The sequence below is a fragment of the Toxotes jaculatrix genome, chromosome 11 (assembly GCF_017976425.1).
Source record: "Toxotes jaculatrix isolate fToxJac2 chromosome 11, fToxJac2.pri, whole genome shotgun sequence".
In the NCBI taxonomy this organism is placed as follows: domain Eukaryota; kingdom Metazoa; phylum Chordata; class Actinopteri; family Toxotidae; genus Toxotes; species Toxotes jaculatrix.
The window spans coordinates 5,353,405-5,371,580 of NC_054404.1; the positions used below are offsets into that span (position 1 = coordinate 5,353,405).

An 18,176-nucleotide genomic window follows, 5' to 3' on the forward strand; every position below is an offset into this window, starting at 1 on the left:
CATTTGATATACAGCACCCTTTCTGCCAAAGTGTGAGAGCACTGATGGTTTTTACTCAAATGCAGACCATGTAGCCCCCTGCCACAGGCGGTGGAAAGAGTGCTGCGCACCAATTGCGAACTGGAGCTCCAAATCTAAAAAGGTAATAAGACGACACAACAGCAAAGAAATCACAGATTTTGGTTCCCTGCAGCTTTAAAGATCTCTAAGCTGCCTCCTCCGCTTCATGTAAATCCCTCATGACTGAAGTGGATTTAATAGGTGAAATCAATCAAAGATCAGAGCCTGGATTCTCCTGATCAGCCTGTTTCATTGAGGGAGCATGTGGATGTAACATATTTGCAGCTTTGAACACTAAAGAGAGACAGAGAGACAGAAAGAGATGAAAAAGAGAGACAGATGAATCGGTATCAGATCTCTGTAAGCCAGGGATTCTGCACACTGGAGCTCGTACAGATTAGCTTACACTGCAGCTGCTGCAGCAAGAGGGTGTGTGTGTGTGTGTGTTCTTCACTGTCCAGCAGTGCATCTAACCAGGGAGCAGGGTACTTGTTGTGTGTTCTTTCTCACCATGCACCAAGAAGTGCAGCTATCAGAAGAGCAGGGATTTTGTGTGTGTGTGTGTGTGTGTGTGTGTCACTCTCCCCTCTGTGACTGCTATCATATATCCCAGCTAAGCTCCAGGCAAGATTCACTCTCTTGCATCAAATCCATTGCAGTGATTCGGGCCACTAAGCACCACAAATCAGTTTAACTTCCACTTGGTTATCACAGCTCTCAGCTCACCTCACAGTTCGTCCTCCAACACCCAACTTCTCTCAGTACCTTCGTGCTGTTCACTTGAATTTGAATAGATTTCTAGATTTGTACCGATTTTAAAACCTTCCTAGCAATGTACCCACAGAAACGTGTCACAAAGGGTTTTTTACAAGTGCAGTGTTGACTAGGTCCAAACGGTGGCTCACAAATGGAAACGCTAGCAACTCCACACTGAGAATAAAGATATATCAGCATGTGGGCTTCGTGAAATTTACATACAAAGTAGCTCAACCAGCAGAAAGTCAGAATATCCAGCTTTGAATTAAAATAACGCTGTATTTTCTTGCATTAATTTCATCGGAACTTATCTCGTGATTTTTTTGCAATGAAATCTTAAAATGTTCGATAGAGAATAGCTGGACACTAGTTTACACCACAAAAACCATCCACAAGACCTCCACATAACCAAGTTCATTATTCAATCAATACAGAAGCATAAATTAGAGGTAATATAACAGTATGGGAACATAGTTATTCTCTAAGAAATCATGTGCTTAAGTAGACAAATTTAAATGCTTAGCTAACGAAAATGAGGTTCAACTGAATTATTCATTAGAAAAATAAAATACGATAATAAATTCAGTGTCACCATGTCAAAACTGTTATTAATACTAACTGCTCCATATACAATGTTGTATATTAGGTTTGAGCGTGCAGATGTTTTTGCCTCACTTTCCACTAGCCCGTCGCTCATTAGCACTGCAGTGTATTTCTCTGCTCCTCTCATCAACAAAATATTCCCTCAGCAGCCCAAGTAAAATAAAAGACAAAGAGGTCCTCTCAACGTACGTTAACTTTGTGTTCTCACGGACGAGCAGGACATGGTTGCCAGGAACTGCCTAATTTATATTCTAGCAAATTCACACATGAAGCTGCTTGGGACAACTGCAGGCCTCTGTTGCTGGACACTGGAGCCACCTATATGGGAGATTAATTACTAAAAGGGCACCTCACTAGTAGTTGTTGACAACTCACCCGCCCACATTGTTCCAGCTCATTTGAGCATTTGACCTGGCAACCTTCCAAATATAAAGCCACGCCTCTAAACCTTTAGGCCACTGGCAACACATTTTATCATTTACTTTCCCACTGAGTTTCTTTTTTTCCCCCCTCACTCAACCCAGAGATCAAGCGTTAAAATACAAGATAAATAAATAATGACTTGAACACTAATTAAAATTGAAAATACGTAATTCTACACCTTGAATTTTTGGAGAATATCAGCAAGCAACACCTTGTTTATCCCCACATTTCAACAGTATCTGTGATTGAGGTGATTTTGTATATTTAAAGAGGTTTCTTTAACATCTTGATGTTGTTTCATTTCAACCCACTGTACACGTATTTTAAACACATGCGTATCTTATTACTTACTCTCCGTTAAGTGCTAACCAGTGGCTAATGCGGTAATTTTCTTCCCCCTCACACTACTGGTCTACAGCAACCCCTCTGCACTTGTTTATTAAGTCTGCAGCCAAACACTGGACTTCTTACATCATCCACCACATCTGTACCAGCCTTAGTCCAATGTGGCCAAACATAGCCTCATCCTTTTTTGGAAAAGTTTCCCTTGTTGCTAACTAACCAAAACTATGCTGGCTATGTTAACGTGTTGTAAACAGAAAATGGTCACACAAGCTGCATGTGGGGGGAGGAGGGGGCGCCTGAAGGAAAAAGAGAAACACTTTCAGAGCCTGTCGAGAAATACTTCTAGATATCCCATGACCTTGATGACTTGAGAATCTTCATAGACTCAGACAGGGAAAGTGTACAAAGGCAGACAGAGCCGAGTTCCAGCTAAGAGGTCCAATCCATCAGCTATAATGTGTGATTATATTCCAGCTGATTTATTGGTGCTGCTGGATCTCACTGCAAGCTGATGTCTCTGTTTATCACAGTAAAAGAAAAGGTGAAGAGGGAGACCGAATGAGTGTTGGTGGGGGGGCAGCAGCAAATTTAAAACACAAAGCGGAGTTACTGAGTCACTCTTTTCTCATGCAATAAAAAAGACAAAAGAGGACAGAACAGAGTAGAAAATAAGGTACAGCATAACTGAGCAACAATTTAGGGATGTGTTAGCCCTGGTTTCAGAACAGACCATCTCTGTGTGACCATCCTTTTAGTTTTCAGGACTTGAAAGGCCAAGGCAATGAGGGTCAAGGAAATGGTTTGGACCATCTTTCCCTTAGGATCTTTGAGGTTTTACTGTGGCACACAATGCTCATCCTCACCATGCTAACATGCTCATAATGACAATGCTAACATGCTGGTAAAATGTTTACCATGTTCCCAGTCTTAGTTTAGCATGTCAGTGTGCTAACATTTGCTAAGTAGCTCTAAACACAAGTACAAGTGCAGTACAAACTGAAACGCTGACCTGATGATGAAGCTAGATTAAATAGCTGTTGAGATTCAGTATTTACGCCGGGACCAAATGAGCACTCTGAGTCATGACAGTAGTGCTATCTGTATCTATTTAATATCAATAACAATACTTATAATATTGTTATTGTTATTAACTCATCTTCAACAAATAAAGCGTGTGGGATCTGAAAATAAGATTGTGGACTGAGAGTTATGGGAGGAACAGGAGTGAGGATGAGGATGAAAAGTAGGGAGGAGAACTGTGTTAAGAGACTGTGGTTTTATCTGCTGAACAATATGATGTGGCTCTGTGGTTTAGTTGAGGTGTATTTGTATTTTTCTACCTCCGCTTCTCTCTCACTGCCGTTTCTCTTTGTCTCTCCCTTGATAGTCTCTCCGCTCTCCAAGTTTCTCCCTTTCTCTCTCTTCTCCATTCATTTCTCCTCTGTCTTTCCTATATCAGTCCACCTTTTCTCTACTTCCATTGATTTCTCTCTCTCTCCTTCCCTCCCCTCTTCTCTCTCTCTCTGTCAGTGCAGTACAATAAGTGGCAGAGAAGAAGAAGAGAGAAAGAAAGAAAGAGAGGCCAAGCAGAGCGTGAAATGGTCTTAGCTTTTACTACAACTGGCAGCATTTGACCACCATTGCCGTGGTTACCCACAGCAACACTGCACTAATAGAAAGGTATGCTCAGGGAAAAAAAAAGAACAAGTGAAGTCGGTGTGTTCTGCATTCAGAACAGGTGTTAATGGGAAAACATGCATGAACGCACACGGTCAAAGTTTGCTGGAGAAAATGCTGTCTTCCTCACTTAGTAATGAACTCAAATATGGTTTACCTCACTCTTTTAAGCCATAAACACACTGAAGACTGAAACCCAAACCCTGACCTGTCAAAGCCCAAGTTATACTGCCAAAACTGAGACCTGAACCTGACCTGACCCAAAGTAATATTTTAGTTATTCCTTCAGTAAAGAGAAATATATGTGTCTGCTCTGGACACAGAACAAGTTTTTCTCATGACACTGTAACATCTCATAATAACAATCCATCATATATCTTCAATGACTCCAAACTTAGATTTTTTACCCAGTATTGGCCAGATAAACATGGCTGGTAAAGCTTAAACTGTTTTTCCCAGTGAACCTTGACAGTTCAAATAATCATAATCCAGAACAAAGCTAGATAAGTGGCCATACAGGTCATGTTGCTTCCACAATGAAGAGGGGTCTTCCCCGGACCACTGAGGATTTTGGGGAGCTCCTCTCTTGCATGTTTCTTACATCCATTACTGGTGATTAGAGTGCCAAGTCACCACACAGGTTACACTCTCTCTGTTTCACTTTTCCCGCTGGTCTTTGCATGTCTTATTTGACAACACATCTCACACAAGTACAAGTTCACCCAAAAATAATCAAACCCAACCTGAGCCCCAGGCTTAACGAAAACAGCCCGAGCTCAGTCTGAGTCTTCAGGGACCCGACAGAGTATCAGGTTTCAGGTAGCAGAACTCTAGCACACAGTTTAATACATTCAATTGAAATAATCCAGGACATAAACAATAATGACACATGTTTCACTTGACCTGCCAATTTCACACACATACACACACAAACACACACACACACATTTGGCAGTCTTCCTGTCTCTGTGGTGCCTCTGTGACTAACATGGAGGATAAATAACCCGGTGAGATTCAGTTCCAATATCACAGGCCCCGCTCGCCAAAAAATTAACATCAGCATAATAGTATTAGCCTGCTCATAGTCATCCATTAAAACTACTTAGGGCAGACAGGCAGACAAGCCAGGGGAATACACCAGCGCTCTTATTAAAGCGCTTCCCTTGTAGATAAGCACCGAGCAAAGAGCTACACCACAGATGAGGAGATGCCACAGGTTTGAATCTGGCTCATGTCTGCCTCATCTTCATCATCGAATTTCTCTTAATCAACCATGTACAGGAGATGAGAAATTAGTTTGACCTGGTTAATTGTTTGGATACATTGTAAGAGACTTACAGTACACAGAGAATGGCACACTGTGCAAAGACGGTTAGCTTGATAACTTAAGAGTGAGTTAGACTTTACAGTGAAAATATCCTGAGATGATAACATGAGAATAGTCTTAGCCTTAAGAGCAGATGCAGAACTTTGCAGTTAAAGCCCAACAATAAATAAATTGCTCAGAGATTTGATACTGTGTTGAAGCAGATAACACTGATTCCGGTCCCCGTAACATGAAGCAAAGCACAGTCAATCCTTGAAGTTTGCTCGAATAGCCCTTTAAGACTCACACATCCTCTAAAATTAGATAGCACCTTATCTTTTGGCTTTTCAAATTAAAAGCCTTGGCCGTAAAACAGCACTGACATGCGGTGCATGCTTGTATAAGCAAACGCAGCCTTATCAGCCTTTTGTCCTCGCTTTGAGATCCTGCCAGGAATTTATTCCCACTGCTTTGTTTTTTTTTAGACAGTTCCACCTTTCTCTCTGTATGTCTTATTGAGCACGGCTCTCAGCTACAAAGTCAGATGTCACAAATAAAGAGAAAAAAAAAACTCTTCAGCTGGTTCAACTGCCCATACTTGTTTAAGGGGCTGAATACCCAAGCTGTGCAGAGGAATTGTAACCCGAGCTGTCGTTGGCAAATGGGTGTGGCTGTTTAATGGGATAACCCTCTCCTCAAACAGTTGAACGGGCTGGCAGGGACGTGAATAGGAGCTGTGACGCGGACGGTGAAATCAGTGAGCCTTATCTTGGTGAACAACTTAGAAGGATGTGTCATGATTTTGCTCTCAATTTCCCAGAAATCACTGGTGAATCAAAGAGTACAAGTAGTACTATACCAATCTTTTCCTTTGAATTCTATGCGTAATAACCTCCAAAATCTTCTGTTAAAATTCTGGAAAGACAAACTGTACCCTGTCCAGGGAACTGCCTTTTCATGAACTGTGCATGTTGCTTCAGAAATGTCACTGATATCAAAATGTCATGGGGTATCGCTCTAACAGTGCATCAAGCAGTTATTCAGCAGCAACAAGCATAGTTAATTCATTTCTGCTAAATGAGTCATGCCCTCTTGTTTGCACTGATAGATCAGAATCAGTAAATCTGAACACTTAACATAATCAGAGGACACATCTGGCTGCAATAAGAACAGGAGACCATCTGGTCTTCAAACCTATATATTCCTCTCCTCCTCTCTTTCTCTCTCAACCCCAGACCACCCCCTTTCATGTCTTCTATCACTCTCCCGCTCTCTGCCTCTACCCTGTCTCTTTCTGAGCCCCTCTTCTTCTCTGTCTTTCCCTCTCTCTCTCTCTCTCTCCCTCTCCGTCCCAGTGGTTACCAAGGCGATGGTGTTTTGTGGAGGCAGCTGGTTAGGGCTCATTTGTCAAGCTGCTGACCTGCCCTCCCTTCTCTTCTCTCTCTCTTCCCCTTCTTTTCTGTTATTCAGTGTAGTAAAAAAGAATGAATAGACTAATTTTCACTCTCGTATATCCTGAACAGTCATGAGGTTACGGCGGAAGATGGCACATTTCAGTGTTGACCAGTTCTCTCATTATGTTTATGGGATTGTCCATTTAAGAAGGGTGACTTAATCTTTTTTTTGTTTGAACAACAGGCCGGCACCACTTTAATGCTGTATACAGTGAATAAACAAAACTACATCTGGGACTGTGAAATGATCTTGACAAGGGATTTTGGAACATTGATTGCACTGTCCTTCATAAGAAACACAGTGGCAGCCTGCCCAACATGAAAGCTGAAAAGACAAGTAGGGTGAGAACATGGCGTTAGTCTCCAGCCCTTCTCTCCTCTCTCACATACTCTTACATGTTTACTTTCTCTTTAGCTCTTGCTCCTTCACATGGCTGCAGCTACTCTTTTTCTCTCATCCACTTAATCGACTAATCTTTTTTTTATCATTTAATTAAGAAGTAAATTGAATTTAAAAAGTTTGTAAATGTGACCAAAGTAAAAAACACCAGAGCATTCATCAAGATGTTACTAGGAAATTGTAATAGATTACTAGCAGGGTACGTTGTTTTTTGGTCAGTTTGTCTGTTCAAGTAATCAGCGTATTGCTTAAGCAGTAAAGCAGACACATAGTCGCTTTCATGCTCTCAGTCAAATATAGGCACACGTACACAGTAACAGGTGTGAGTCTCCTGCCAAGAGAGGTGTTGTTAGCATGTTCTCTGTAACATGAGAACACAACCTTCACACCTCGTAAGGCACAGCCTACGTGTATGTGTTTGTGAGTGATATTTTACAGTTTGCTTCGTTGTTCAGTGCCACAGAAAAAATTTATTAAAACAAAAGGAAATCAAAGATGCCACACAGAGATAGCCAACACACACACACACAGACACACGCATAGATTTTTTTTTTATCTGTCCTCTGAAACAGAAAAAAATGTGGCTCTTCTGTGGTTTTTACTAATGATACTGCAGCCACTCCAAGGATGGAGTGACTGTATGTGTGTGCGCATGTGACCTACAAACCTCATCAAGCCTCATTACCATTTAATGCCTCACTGATATGAGTATTCAAGTGTCTATGTGTGTGCACAGAAGTGTGTCCACACAATTATATTAAACATTTGAGATTTTTCCAGCTCGACTCTTCGCAAATTCTCCATGACAAAAAATGAAGAATTTGATTGTAGTCTGCGGATGTTAACATCTGCGCGTTCATGACTCCATCAGAAGTCTTCATCAGACAATGTTTCAACGTTTCTGAAAACTTTTGTTAACTTTTCATTTTTTACAAAACAACAGTATGAAAGCCATCTCGGACACTGTGAAAATGTACGCCATTATCCCCATATTGAAACAATTATCCTGTCTTCAAGTGAAGGACCCCACTTTCAAGCAAAGATGGACAGTAAGCGTAACAAGGGATAGCCACCTAAAAACTCAGATGTTACTGTTCAAGGATTTGGGACAGTTTTCCATTCTGTAACTATTAAATTAGTAAATAACATGTGATGTTAATGTTCTCTGAAAAACAGGCTGGCCTATTGAAAGTGGAACTTGAATACATTTCTGGGAATATGAAGAGCAATTAAAAAGCACAAGCAACATGCCATTTCAGAGTCCAAACAAATCTTCTTCTGCCTGTATTTTTTAAAAAAAGCACACATGCATATTATGTATGATTCCACCACCTAAGCATATCCCACATTCCTATATCTTCTAGGCAAACAACTCATAAGGCCAATCTGTGCTGGTTATTGGAGTGTGACATTCCAGTCTGCTCAATCTTTGTGTGTGTGTGTGCGTGTTTGTGTAGGAGGGAGCCTAATTTGATTCTAAACTGTACCATGTTTCTCCACTGGTTGCCTTTTTATGGAAATTGCATAACTGGCTCTGTTTGTGTATGTGTGTGTGTGTGTGTGTGTGTGTGATCCATGTATTTACAACATCATGGGGTCAAAAAGGGACTGAGAGCAGGTCAAAACCAAGCAGCAGTAAAACAAGTGTACCTGAGTTCTACTTCAGTCTGTGTTTATACATGAATGCGTGCACCACCCGTGTGTCTGGTGTGCAAGTACCTGAGTGATTATGCGTGTGTGTATAAATTTGTGCCTGTTTGTGTGCATCTACCTTCATGGTCTATTTTCTCAGTTCTTTTGATCTCAGTGTGTTTGTATGAGTCTTGTTGCCCTGGAAAAGCTGCTTCATTGATAACTAATGAACCGTATGATATGGATTCATTGTACATTTTACAAACTGATACACGTTCGACCTGACTCTCCTCCTCTTTGTCTAAAAATACAGTTTCAATGCAACAGATATGGAATTTGCTGACCCACTTTGTATTAAGTGGTCTGCTAATTCCATCAGGACCAACCAAAATAAAAATAGAGCCACTTTGGGTGCTGGAAGGTGCTCTGGATAAAACTGCTCATCATATGACAGGTATGATGATGCTAGTTTGTAGTAGCAGATGTGCATTAGCAGTGGTAGTTAGAGCATTAATACCATGGCAAATAAAAAATAAAAAAAGTACATCCTAAGTTTGTGAAAATTTTAGCTTTCAAACTCAAATGTTGCTGAGGGAAACAGTAAATCCTGTGCCAGTGGGGTGAAACAATTCCTTCTGTTCCAAGTGCAGTTTTTAAATGATAAAAAAATACAGCAGGCCCATACTTGATTCTAACTTGCAAACAAAACTTGCAAAGCCAGCCTACAATTTTCACTTCACTCACTGTGATCTGGGAATGCTTAACAGACATTTGCTTTGTACAGCCATCTATTCAAGAAGGCTGACATGTGCTGGACAAACATGCCACCTGCACTTGAAACAAATCAGTTTGTATTAGAGCTAAGGGAATCATATCACATTAAAGAAAAATACTGTTTCTGTACTAATAAACTCAGCAACTTGTTAATACTGAGACCTTTGTTGTGTTTTGGTGGTTTCATGAACAGTAGCTGAGGGAGCAGCAGAGTTATTACTTTTCGTGATAATAACGCTTGTGATGACAGTGAAAGCAGCAATATTAGTTATTAGTTATAGAGATTCAAGTGGTTGCAATCACAGTAGCAGCTGTAGGAGCAGCAGTAGTAGTGATACTACTTGAAAAACAATTGTTTAATAAGCCTGTCAAAATCTGGCATCTGTATTGGTGTATTACAACACGAGGTGGATAGCAGAGTACACCCACACCCACACAAAGCTGCAGGTGCTGGTATTTTGTGTGACTTCCTGCACCGAGGACAGAAACCAAGATCATTTAATTTTGTAATCCTCTCTCTCTCTCTCACCCAACCACCCTCCCACACACACACAGGCACCTTTCCATCTTTTATAGAACACATTCGACAAGCACTCACAAACTATACCTGAGACAAATTGCACAGGGCCTCTTACAGACAGGGAGAAGGAGAAGGGGACAGAGGGATAGTAAATGGGGAAAAAAGCAGGGAAAGTAAGTTAGGAAAAGTCGAAAACTTTAAGAAGTCTTCTCTTCTTCTCCCTCCCCGCTCTTTCACCATCCTTCTCCCATCACCACCTCCATTAACCACACTCGTTCATCTTTCTTACTATACCCTCCCTTTACCTCACCCTCCCTCTTTCCCTCTTTCTTTATCAGAGAAACAGAATCAGGGTAGAGTTAGCCTGGAGGCAAGTCTATTTAGATCAGCTATTTTGTAATTCCTTTTTTCTGCATCAAAAACGTCCTCAGCTTTTCCCTAAAGGAACATATCAGGGCCCCAGCGGCTCATTTATGACATAAACTGTGTATTTCCACGATAATAAATATTTTCTAAAAAAAAACAAAAAAACCCCATCATGGCACAAGTGCTGCAAAGTAGTTTAGGCAATAAATAGTTTTGCATGTGGGAGTTGATTTAGTGAATATTCTTTACTATCTATGTGTTCTTAATATGTTCATTCACCGTGCTTGCGATGACACAATCAAGTTTATGGGTTTTTTTTTTTCTTTTTCCACAGAAGCTATTTATAACTCACATCACATTAAAGGTGTGAAACTTTACCCAGAAGACAAAGCACAGCCCAGAATTTTCCTGTACCTGACGTAGGCCTCTGAGGTCTGGAGACAAATATGTATTATCTTACATGTTAAAAGATGAAAGATGAACCCATAAATAATAAGTGTGTCTCTGAAATCTAGAGGGTAACTGACAGAGGCTGACATTTAGGGCAGTAAAACATGTATATGACTGAAATCTGGAGGAGGTAAAAAATCCAGCAGGAGCTGTAGTATAAAGAACAATTTTGTTCTTCATGCTGCAACAGGTAATTTTTCACCATTTCTGAAAACTAATTTTTTGATGTAATTGCCGTGGTCCGAGCCACCTAGGCTTCCAGTCCAATCAGTGCATGTGCTACAGTTTACAGTCGTTCTGCTCCGCCTCTGGGTTTCTTCCCTAAGAGGCACACACATGACCATGTGCGCGCACACACGCAGTAACCTGGATAGTCAGATGGACAGTCCATCATTTGATTTGGACAAAGTGTTATTAAAACCCACTTAGTCCTGGCTGTAAGAGCTATAAGCTATGGAAACTATGCAGTCTGCCACAGACAGCCCTGCAGACATCTGCTTCAAATCTGACCAAAAACAGCACAGAGTGTATGAAGGGCTGAGTTTTAGACTACTGTTACTAAGACAGTGTCTCCTCCTTTCATTCATCATGACAACACTTTGTTTCATGTCATTACAACCCTTCTTCCATCTCAAAAACAATCTGAACGTTTCCAAACAAGCACTGTAAACAAACTTCTGGTTTCCAAGGCAAATTACTGCAGCTAACAACTGATGACTGCCAGCTAAAGCCAGACAGAGCTCTATATCCCCTCACTTCATGTCTAAACAAGTCAAGTCTAGTGTATATTGTGTAATCCCATATCAAATGCAATTTATCAATTTATCTTACAAGCCCACAACAGCAGACATTCTAAACCTGGCTCAAATTCTCCAAGAGGACAAAGAAAAACTTCTCTCCAAAAGATTGTAAGACTGACAGACAAAAATGGAGGACACCTCCACAGAGCAGACACAGATCCTTCTTTGGATGGTGGGCGTGCAAAAGCAGTCAGTGACATGCCTCTGTGGACGAATACAAATAAATAACAGAATCTTTTAAGTTTATAGAAATCCAAACTACAGCCATGGGATCAGAACGTAAAAAAAGATCTGTACCTGTCCCAAAACTAATGTATATTCAATAATCATTCAATATAATACGTCCAACATCAGTTGCTGATAAAATATTTTCATTTAGCCAACATTCTGTGATAATTGACGGTCCAAGGCGTTCTACAAATCCACTGACAACTTCCATGAAGTAGCACGTGGCCCAAACAGTTAAAAGGCCAACTGCTGAAAGCTGTGAAGTTTATTGTATTTTCACTAAAGCTACGAGCCCAACGGGCCTACAGGCCACCATGAGATGGCTTTACTGCAAACAGTAATTTGTGATGACATCTTGAACACACCCATCCTGTCATGTGTGCATATGTGTGAGACAAAGAGAGTGGGAGGGAGACCAGTAGCCCACCTTATTGTGCATTTTACGCAAAACAATAATTTTACACACAAACCCGTGCCCCGTCTCGCTGTGTTTTGTGGAAAACAGGAATTTCACCTCTCATTGTGAGAACATTGTATGTAAAGCACATGTCAAAATGGGCTACAAACACTGCAACACTGAAAACTATTTTTCAACAGTTGAATGGTCAAACACAGGCACCCATTTTATGTTGGTCAATAAACACACAAAATTTAAAACAACAGCAGTCACAGAGGCAAATCCATATGAACCCATCATCCTGAAGAAAATCAGAGACAATGTATTGTCACCACTGATACTAAAAATGGCAATGAACCACAAAATTATACATTGACGACACTGATGTCATGAACCTGGAGATTTGCACTAATAGATGCATTTCGAAATGCAATTATAAGAGAGCCTGTGTGCAACATGATGATACTCTGAGCTTGATATCTACTCTTAATAAGCACAAATTAGAAACTAACACAGTTATGATACTTTAGAATCAAAATATCAGCATTTACCTGATGCCATTATTCAGAACTATTTCCTATTGATTCTACAGTACCGTTAGTATCTGAGTCAACATTTGAGTCACTGCATCATCAGACCAGCTAATGCCTTGTAATGATCAAATAAAACAGTGGGAAGAAAACAACTTTCATGTGTGTATTCACAGCAATTGTTTTCACTATAAAAGATTCAAAGAACAAAAAAGGACTTGGAAATTTGGTTTGGTTTCAAGCCAAAGTGTTTAGCATTGTACAAGCATTTGGCTGATGGCTGGAGCTAATTCCCCACATAGTGAGTAGGTCAGGATGAGGAGTACAGCAGCCGGCTGTGAGCAAAATCACCACCGTGGTTAAAGGCCTGAATTGTGGTCAAATTGCAATCGCGAAACTCACCATAAATTACCATCAGATAATAAGGCCTCTCTGTTTGGCTAAGAAGAACTGGCTGCGGCATTTCACAGCAGGCATCCTTAAATAGAGTTTCAAGTCCTTTTCACACAGGAAAGATGACAAAATAAAGCCCTTAGCTGGCTTCATGAGTGGTTGCTCTGGGATGTTCTCACACAGTATAAAGACACCTAAAAGGGCAACTGGGATATTTTTTAAACTAGAATTATCGCCTGAGAGTTGAATGCCTCCACCAACCAATCAAATTGAAATTTAGTCTGTCTGGACTCTTCATCTATCTAGAGAAGACTTTGATGGAATTTAATAAAAGATATTCTGTCATAATTAGAGTATGTATTCTTACATTATGGTCAAGAACATGTTTTGTGAGGTCACAGTCACCTTGACCTTTGGCCACCAAAGTCTAATCAGTTCATCCTTGAGTCCAAGTCAGTCTTGGTGTAAACTTTGAATAAATTCCCTCAATGCATTCCTGAAATATTGCCTCTGGCCACGGCCGTCGCCGGCACGGGGTCATAAAAGGCCTTAAGTTGACTAGATAAATGCTCCTTCTTAGCATTGCCCTGATTCCCTGCTGCTTATTGAGTTCTTGTGCTGTTTCCAGCAACCAGCTCCTCCTGTTTTTCCATTAAATGTCTAACTCAGAGAAACTTCTTATTCAATTTCCATGTCCTGACAGTCCTTCTGCTTAAAATTCAAGCCATTAACCGTCCAACAAATCCACCAGTTTCCCAACTTCTTAGCTTCTGCAACTCACAAGCTAAATCTGTGGTGCAGACTGTACAGCAATACAGAGCTGAAATGGGTGAAACCCACAAAAACCCAAAACATGAGCACAACAGAATCCAAAGCAAAGAGGAATGAACAGACCGATGAAGATAAAAGAAGTGAATGAATGAGACAAAGTAGAAAATAAGGACAAGGTAAAAAAAGGGTGGGGAATTGTTGATTTTGTCGAGTCCCCAACCGCAGTCCGCTCATCGTGACCACCACATCTCACTCACACCCTCACTTTCTCACATCATCAGCAGTAACATTTGAAACATCACACTGACACAAAGTGTGAAAAATAATCAAGAAAAACATGCAGATAATTTAAATGAAGCTGATAAATGTCTGCATGAATAAATTTAACAGCTAGAATTGCACGATCATGATGACTGATCAGAGTTACTCACAAGATCTCGTCGTTCTGAAATTCCAGGATGCCATGAGCGTCTTCAAAGTCCTCTCCGTTGCCTCGCGCTGTTCCCTCCACTGTCTTGTATGGCAGCATGACCACGCCGCGAGCCCCCGACGTTCTCAGCACCTTCACCTCCATGGTGCCAACGCTCTCACTCACATGGCATACAGGCTCCTCAAACGTAAAGATACCGGCGTGATCGTCATCAAAGATGGTAACGGTTGCTGTGGAGGGTAAGCCGAGACATGCCACTGAGTCGACGTGATTAGCTGACTCGGCCTCCTCGGGTTCCTCACCTTCAGATGTCAACACCTTGACACTGGATAGGTGAATCAGGAAGTTTTCATCCTCTTCAAAGATGTCATCATCAATGATCCCCACACGGATCTCCTTCAGCGTCTCACCAGCCTTGAACACCACCACGCCCTCTGTGAACTCGTAGTCCGAACCAGCGTTTGCTGTGCCATCTTCTGTCCGGTACTCCACAGAAACTGTTTTGCTCAGGTCGCCACCACGCCGCACCACGTTGACCGCCACCGTGCCACAGTTCTCAAGGCACTGGTAAGAACCGGGCTCAAAGAATATCTTAGAGATGGGATCATTATCACCAGCATCAGAGCGAACCTCGTGCATACTGACAGCCTTTCGTGCCTGATCGGCTGCATGTTTCTTCAGGATGTTGCCAGCACCTGTCATCAGCCGGGTGGCCTGGCAACGATAGAAAGCACGGCTCTTCTGCTGTTGGCTCAGGACTTGGTAGTTGGCAAGCTCAATGAGTTGTTCCACCTGGTAAGAGAAAACAGAGGCACACAAAGTGTAAAAATCGTGTTCTCCAGCATGTGGATGTGGTGTAGTATCCTCTACTGTGGGGAAAACGCCTTCTTTGTTGACTTGTCTGCTTGATTAAGACACATTGTTGAACACTGGGCTTGAGTGGCTGAATTACAGAGTTTCAACTAGCTTATCTGGATAAATAAGATTTAATGGTGCATCATGTGGATGAACCCAACATTAGAAACAGTCAAAGAACGGTGATCTTGTGAGTCATGCTGTCATAATATGCCAAGCACAGTGAAATTTCTATCAATAGTGTCTGTGATTTAGTTACATTGAGGAAAATGTGCCAGATTATCCAAGGATTTGTGAGGCTTTACACAGCGGCAGATGATTTGAAAAATGAAACAAGAGCAGGTTGGTAATTTCATAGGTATAGTAGTCCTTCTTAAATGAGAGAATCCAGGTTCATGCCCACATGACAGCAAACATCCATCCTGCTTAGGTATTCTTGAGAAATGCACTGAATTCCTGGGTGGATCCCAAGGTTTTTCACTAGTCCCTCTTTTCCTCACCCCACAAGTCCAGAGTTTAGTGTTTGGGATCAGGTAAATAGATTCTTTTGTTCCCTAGTTAGAGAAACAACTAAGCTAACCAAACCTTTTGGACTAAATTAGTGATGTTCGAGATCTGAAACATTTGCTATAGCTCCACAGGCAACCTCTTACAAGAAGGTACTGTCAGACTGAATAATAGAGTGGTAACATTTTTAAATCAGCTCTTTGATAAAAGGTAGAACCTGTGCCTGCAAAAAGCGGGGGCTTCATCTTCTTCACTATTACATCAGTCAGCAAAATGGTGACACCAGTATCAATTTCCAGGTCTCAAACAAATATGACTGTGAGGAATAAGAAAAACCCTGCTAGTATTTGACAACACTTTTATCAGCCTTATTGTTAATCCATATAGAGACGAGGGAAAAGCATAAAAACCTATTTTAGCAAGCTCCATCATGCATATAAGAAGAGTTGCCGTTTCAGCAGTTTGCTTTGATGCTTGCAGCTTCCATTATGGCTTTTAGTGTTAAACCTTGTCCAAACAATAAGAGGAGCACCGACTAGAACACACCTCATCATGCCATATTTGATGGCTGCAGAATAATGCTGGGGTTCTCCAAAATTCATGATCAGTACAGTACTGTATGTGCTAGAGGGCACATACTATTCATTACAGCTCTACCATCCTGTCAGTCAATGCTATAATGTCTTTACTGTAATTGTGCTGTATATGCAGACACAAGTAGACACTGTAAGACTCTAACAATAAAACCCAAGCAATATCACAATTGCCTATATTTTTTATCATGCCCAGGGACTGAACTGCCAATTTCAGAAGTGGATTATCTGGGTTCATCTTTTTATTTATATATTGATTTAATGGGTGCTCAGTTTCCTTTGCAATTTTCTTTTTCTAGATGTGCCATGATTAAATTAATTTGAGGAGCTGTGATGAGACCTTAGCTGCATTCATCACCATAATCACTGTGATAATGGAAGCAAATAGAAAGTGCACCACCTGTTGCTGTTTATTTGGTCATTTCATTTCCTATACAAGAAAACAACACTGAGAAAAACAATCCTGAAAGGAGCAGCAGTGACAGTGCGTCACAGTGCACTTTATGTACTTTGCTACCCACCTCCTTGTCAGGGTGTTTCTGTTTGAGTTCCTTCAGGATCTTGGCCATGTCTCTGCGGGTCTCCTCCTCATCCAGATCCTTCTCATCTAGATCCAAACCCAGCGGACCATCCAGGAAGTCAACACCATGAGAGTTCAGCATCTTCCCATCCATCTCAATGTCCACCTCATGAGGGGAAAAGAAGAAATTTAATTAATACCACAGATTTTGATTTTTTTTGGGAGCAAAATGCTAACTCTTAAAGTGCTCTTCTGGTAGTAACATGGGGATCAACTGAGTGTGTGTGTGTGTGACTGGCTTTAAATAGGTCTGTAAAATAGGTGCATGTAAACCAAGGCAGATATCTATAATTTTTGTGGCGTGGCACATTCCCCGGTTTTGATGCAGCATCCATGAGCACCCCCAATTCCAACTTCATTCAGCTCAGTTTAGGTTAAGAGCTGGTCATTCTATTGTTCCTAGAAAACCTCTTCCGTTGAGTAGTTTCCTTGATGAAATGTGTTTTAGCTCTTTAAGCAAAATGGCAATTTAAACTTCTAAATTATTAGGCCTTCCCCTCAGGAGCACTGTTTGATTCAGTGATTTCTTGTAGCCAGAAGATGAAATTAAAGTGCTCTTCATGTACTAATGGAGCAGTGATTCTTAATCTCATATAAGAAATGCGAGAAACAATAACAAGTAATTTTCAAATTGGAAGAAGAGACAGTGAGAGACTCTAAATTAACTGAGTGGTGAATAAAATGTACCCTTCACCAAAACGCTGAAAATTTAATTAGATGTGTATAATGTACTGCATAGGACATAACACAAAGCATCAGATAGTAGTCAAAACAGGAAATTAAAAAGCGATAATACTCAAAAAGTATTTGTGTGTGTGTTTGCCATTATATGCTTCATAGCATTAGTTTACCTTGGCAGAATTCCTTTCAGTAATGCTGATAATTGTTTCAGATACACAGAACTCATGAACTCACTTCCGCCTACACTGAAAAAAATAAAAGTGGTTGCACGCAATACATTCATCTAAATCTAGACATATTTTTTAAGTTGACTGTACCAGTAATTTCAAATAAATTAAATAAGCAGTTTCAGCACAAAAATTCTGAGTATTTGTTACTTTTTTGTATTTCCTTAGTAATTCTAAGTAAACCCATGTTTAATTAAATTCATTATGCAATTCACAAATTGTGGTTACCTAATTTGTAATTGTGCTTTAAATTTAAATAAATTGTTTTATTCTACTGTCACGGGGAGACCCTGTGCACTAAAGTAAGGCACATGCGCTACACACTCCTTCTCAGATAGATTTCATCAGAATGTTGATCCTGGTGTGAACTGCTGGTGGTGATGTGTGTGGTATGAACATTTGGGGGAGGGGGTGAAGG

At 40.8% G+C, this 18,176-nt stretch overlaps 1 protein-coding gene across 2 annotated transcripts in view; it reads right to left on the minus strand.

Annotated features, from left to right (window-relative positions):
- Positions 1–18,176, minus strand: part of slc8a1b (solute carrier family 8 member 1b) — a 127,155-nt gene that overhangs the window by 97,093 nt on the left and 11,886 nt on the right. For both annotated transcript variants that reach the window (XM_041049480.1, XM_041049479.1), the window contains exons 3-4: positions 16,792–16,956; positions 14,317–15,107 (exon numbers count right to left, since the gene is read on the minus strand). In XM_041049480.1, the coding sequence (XP_040905414.1) occupies positions 14,317–15,107; positions 16,792–16,956 (956 nt within the window). The remainder of the gene's footprint in view (positions 1–14,316; positions 15,108–16,791; positions 16,957–18,176) is intronic.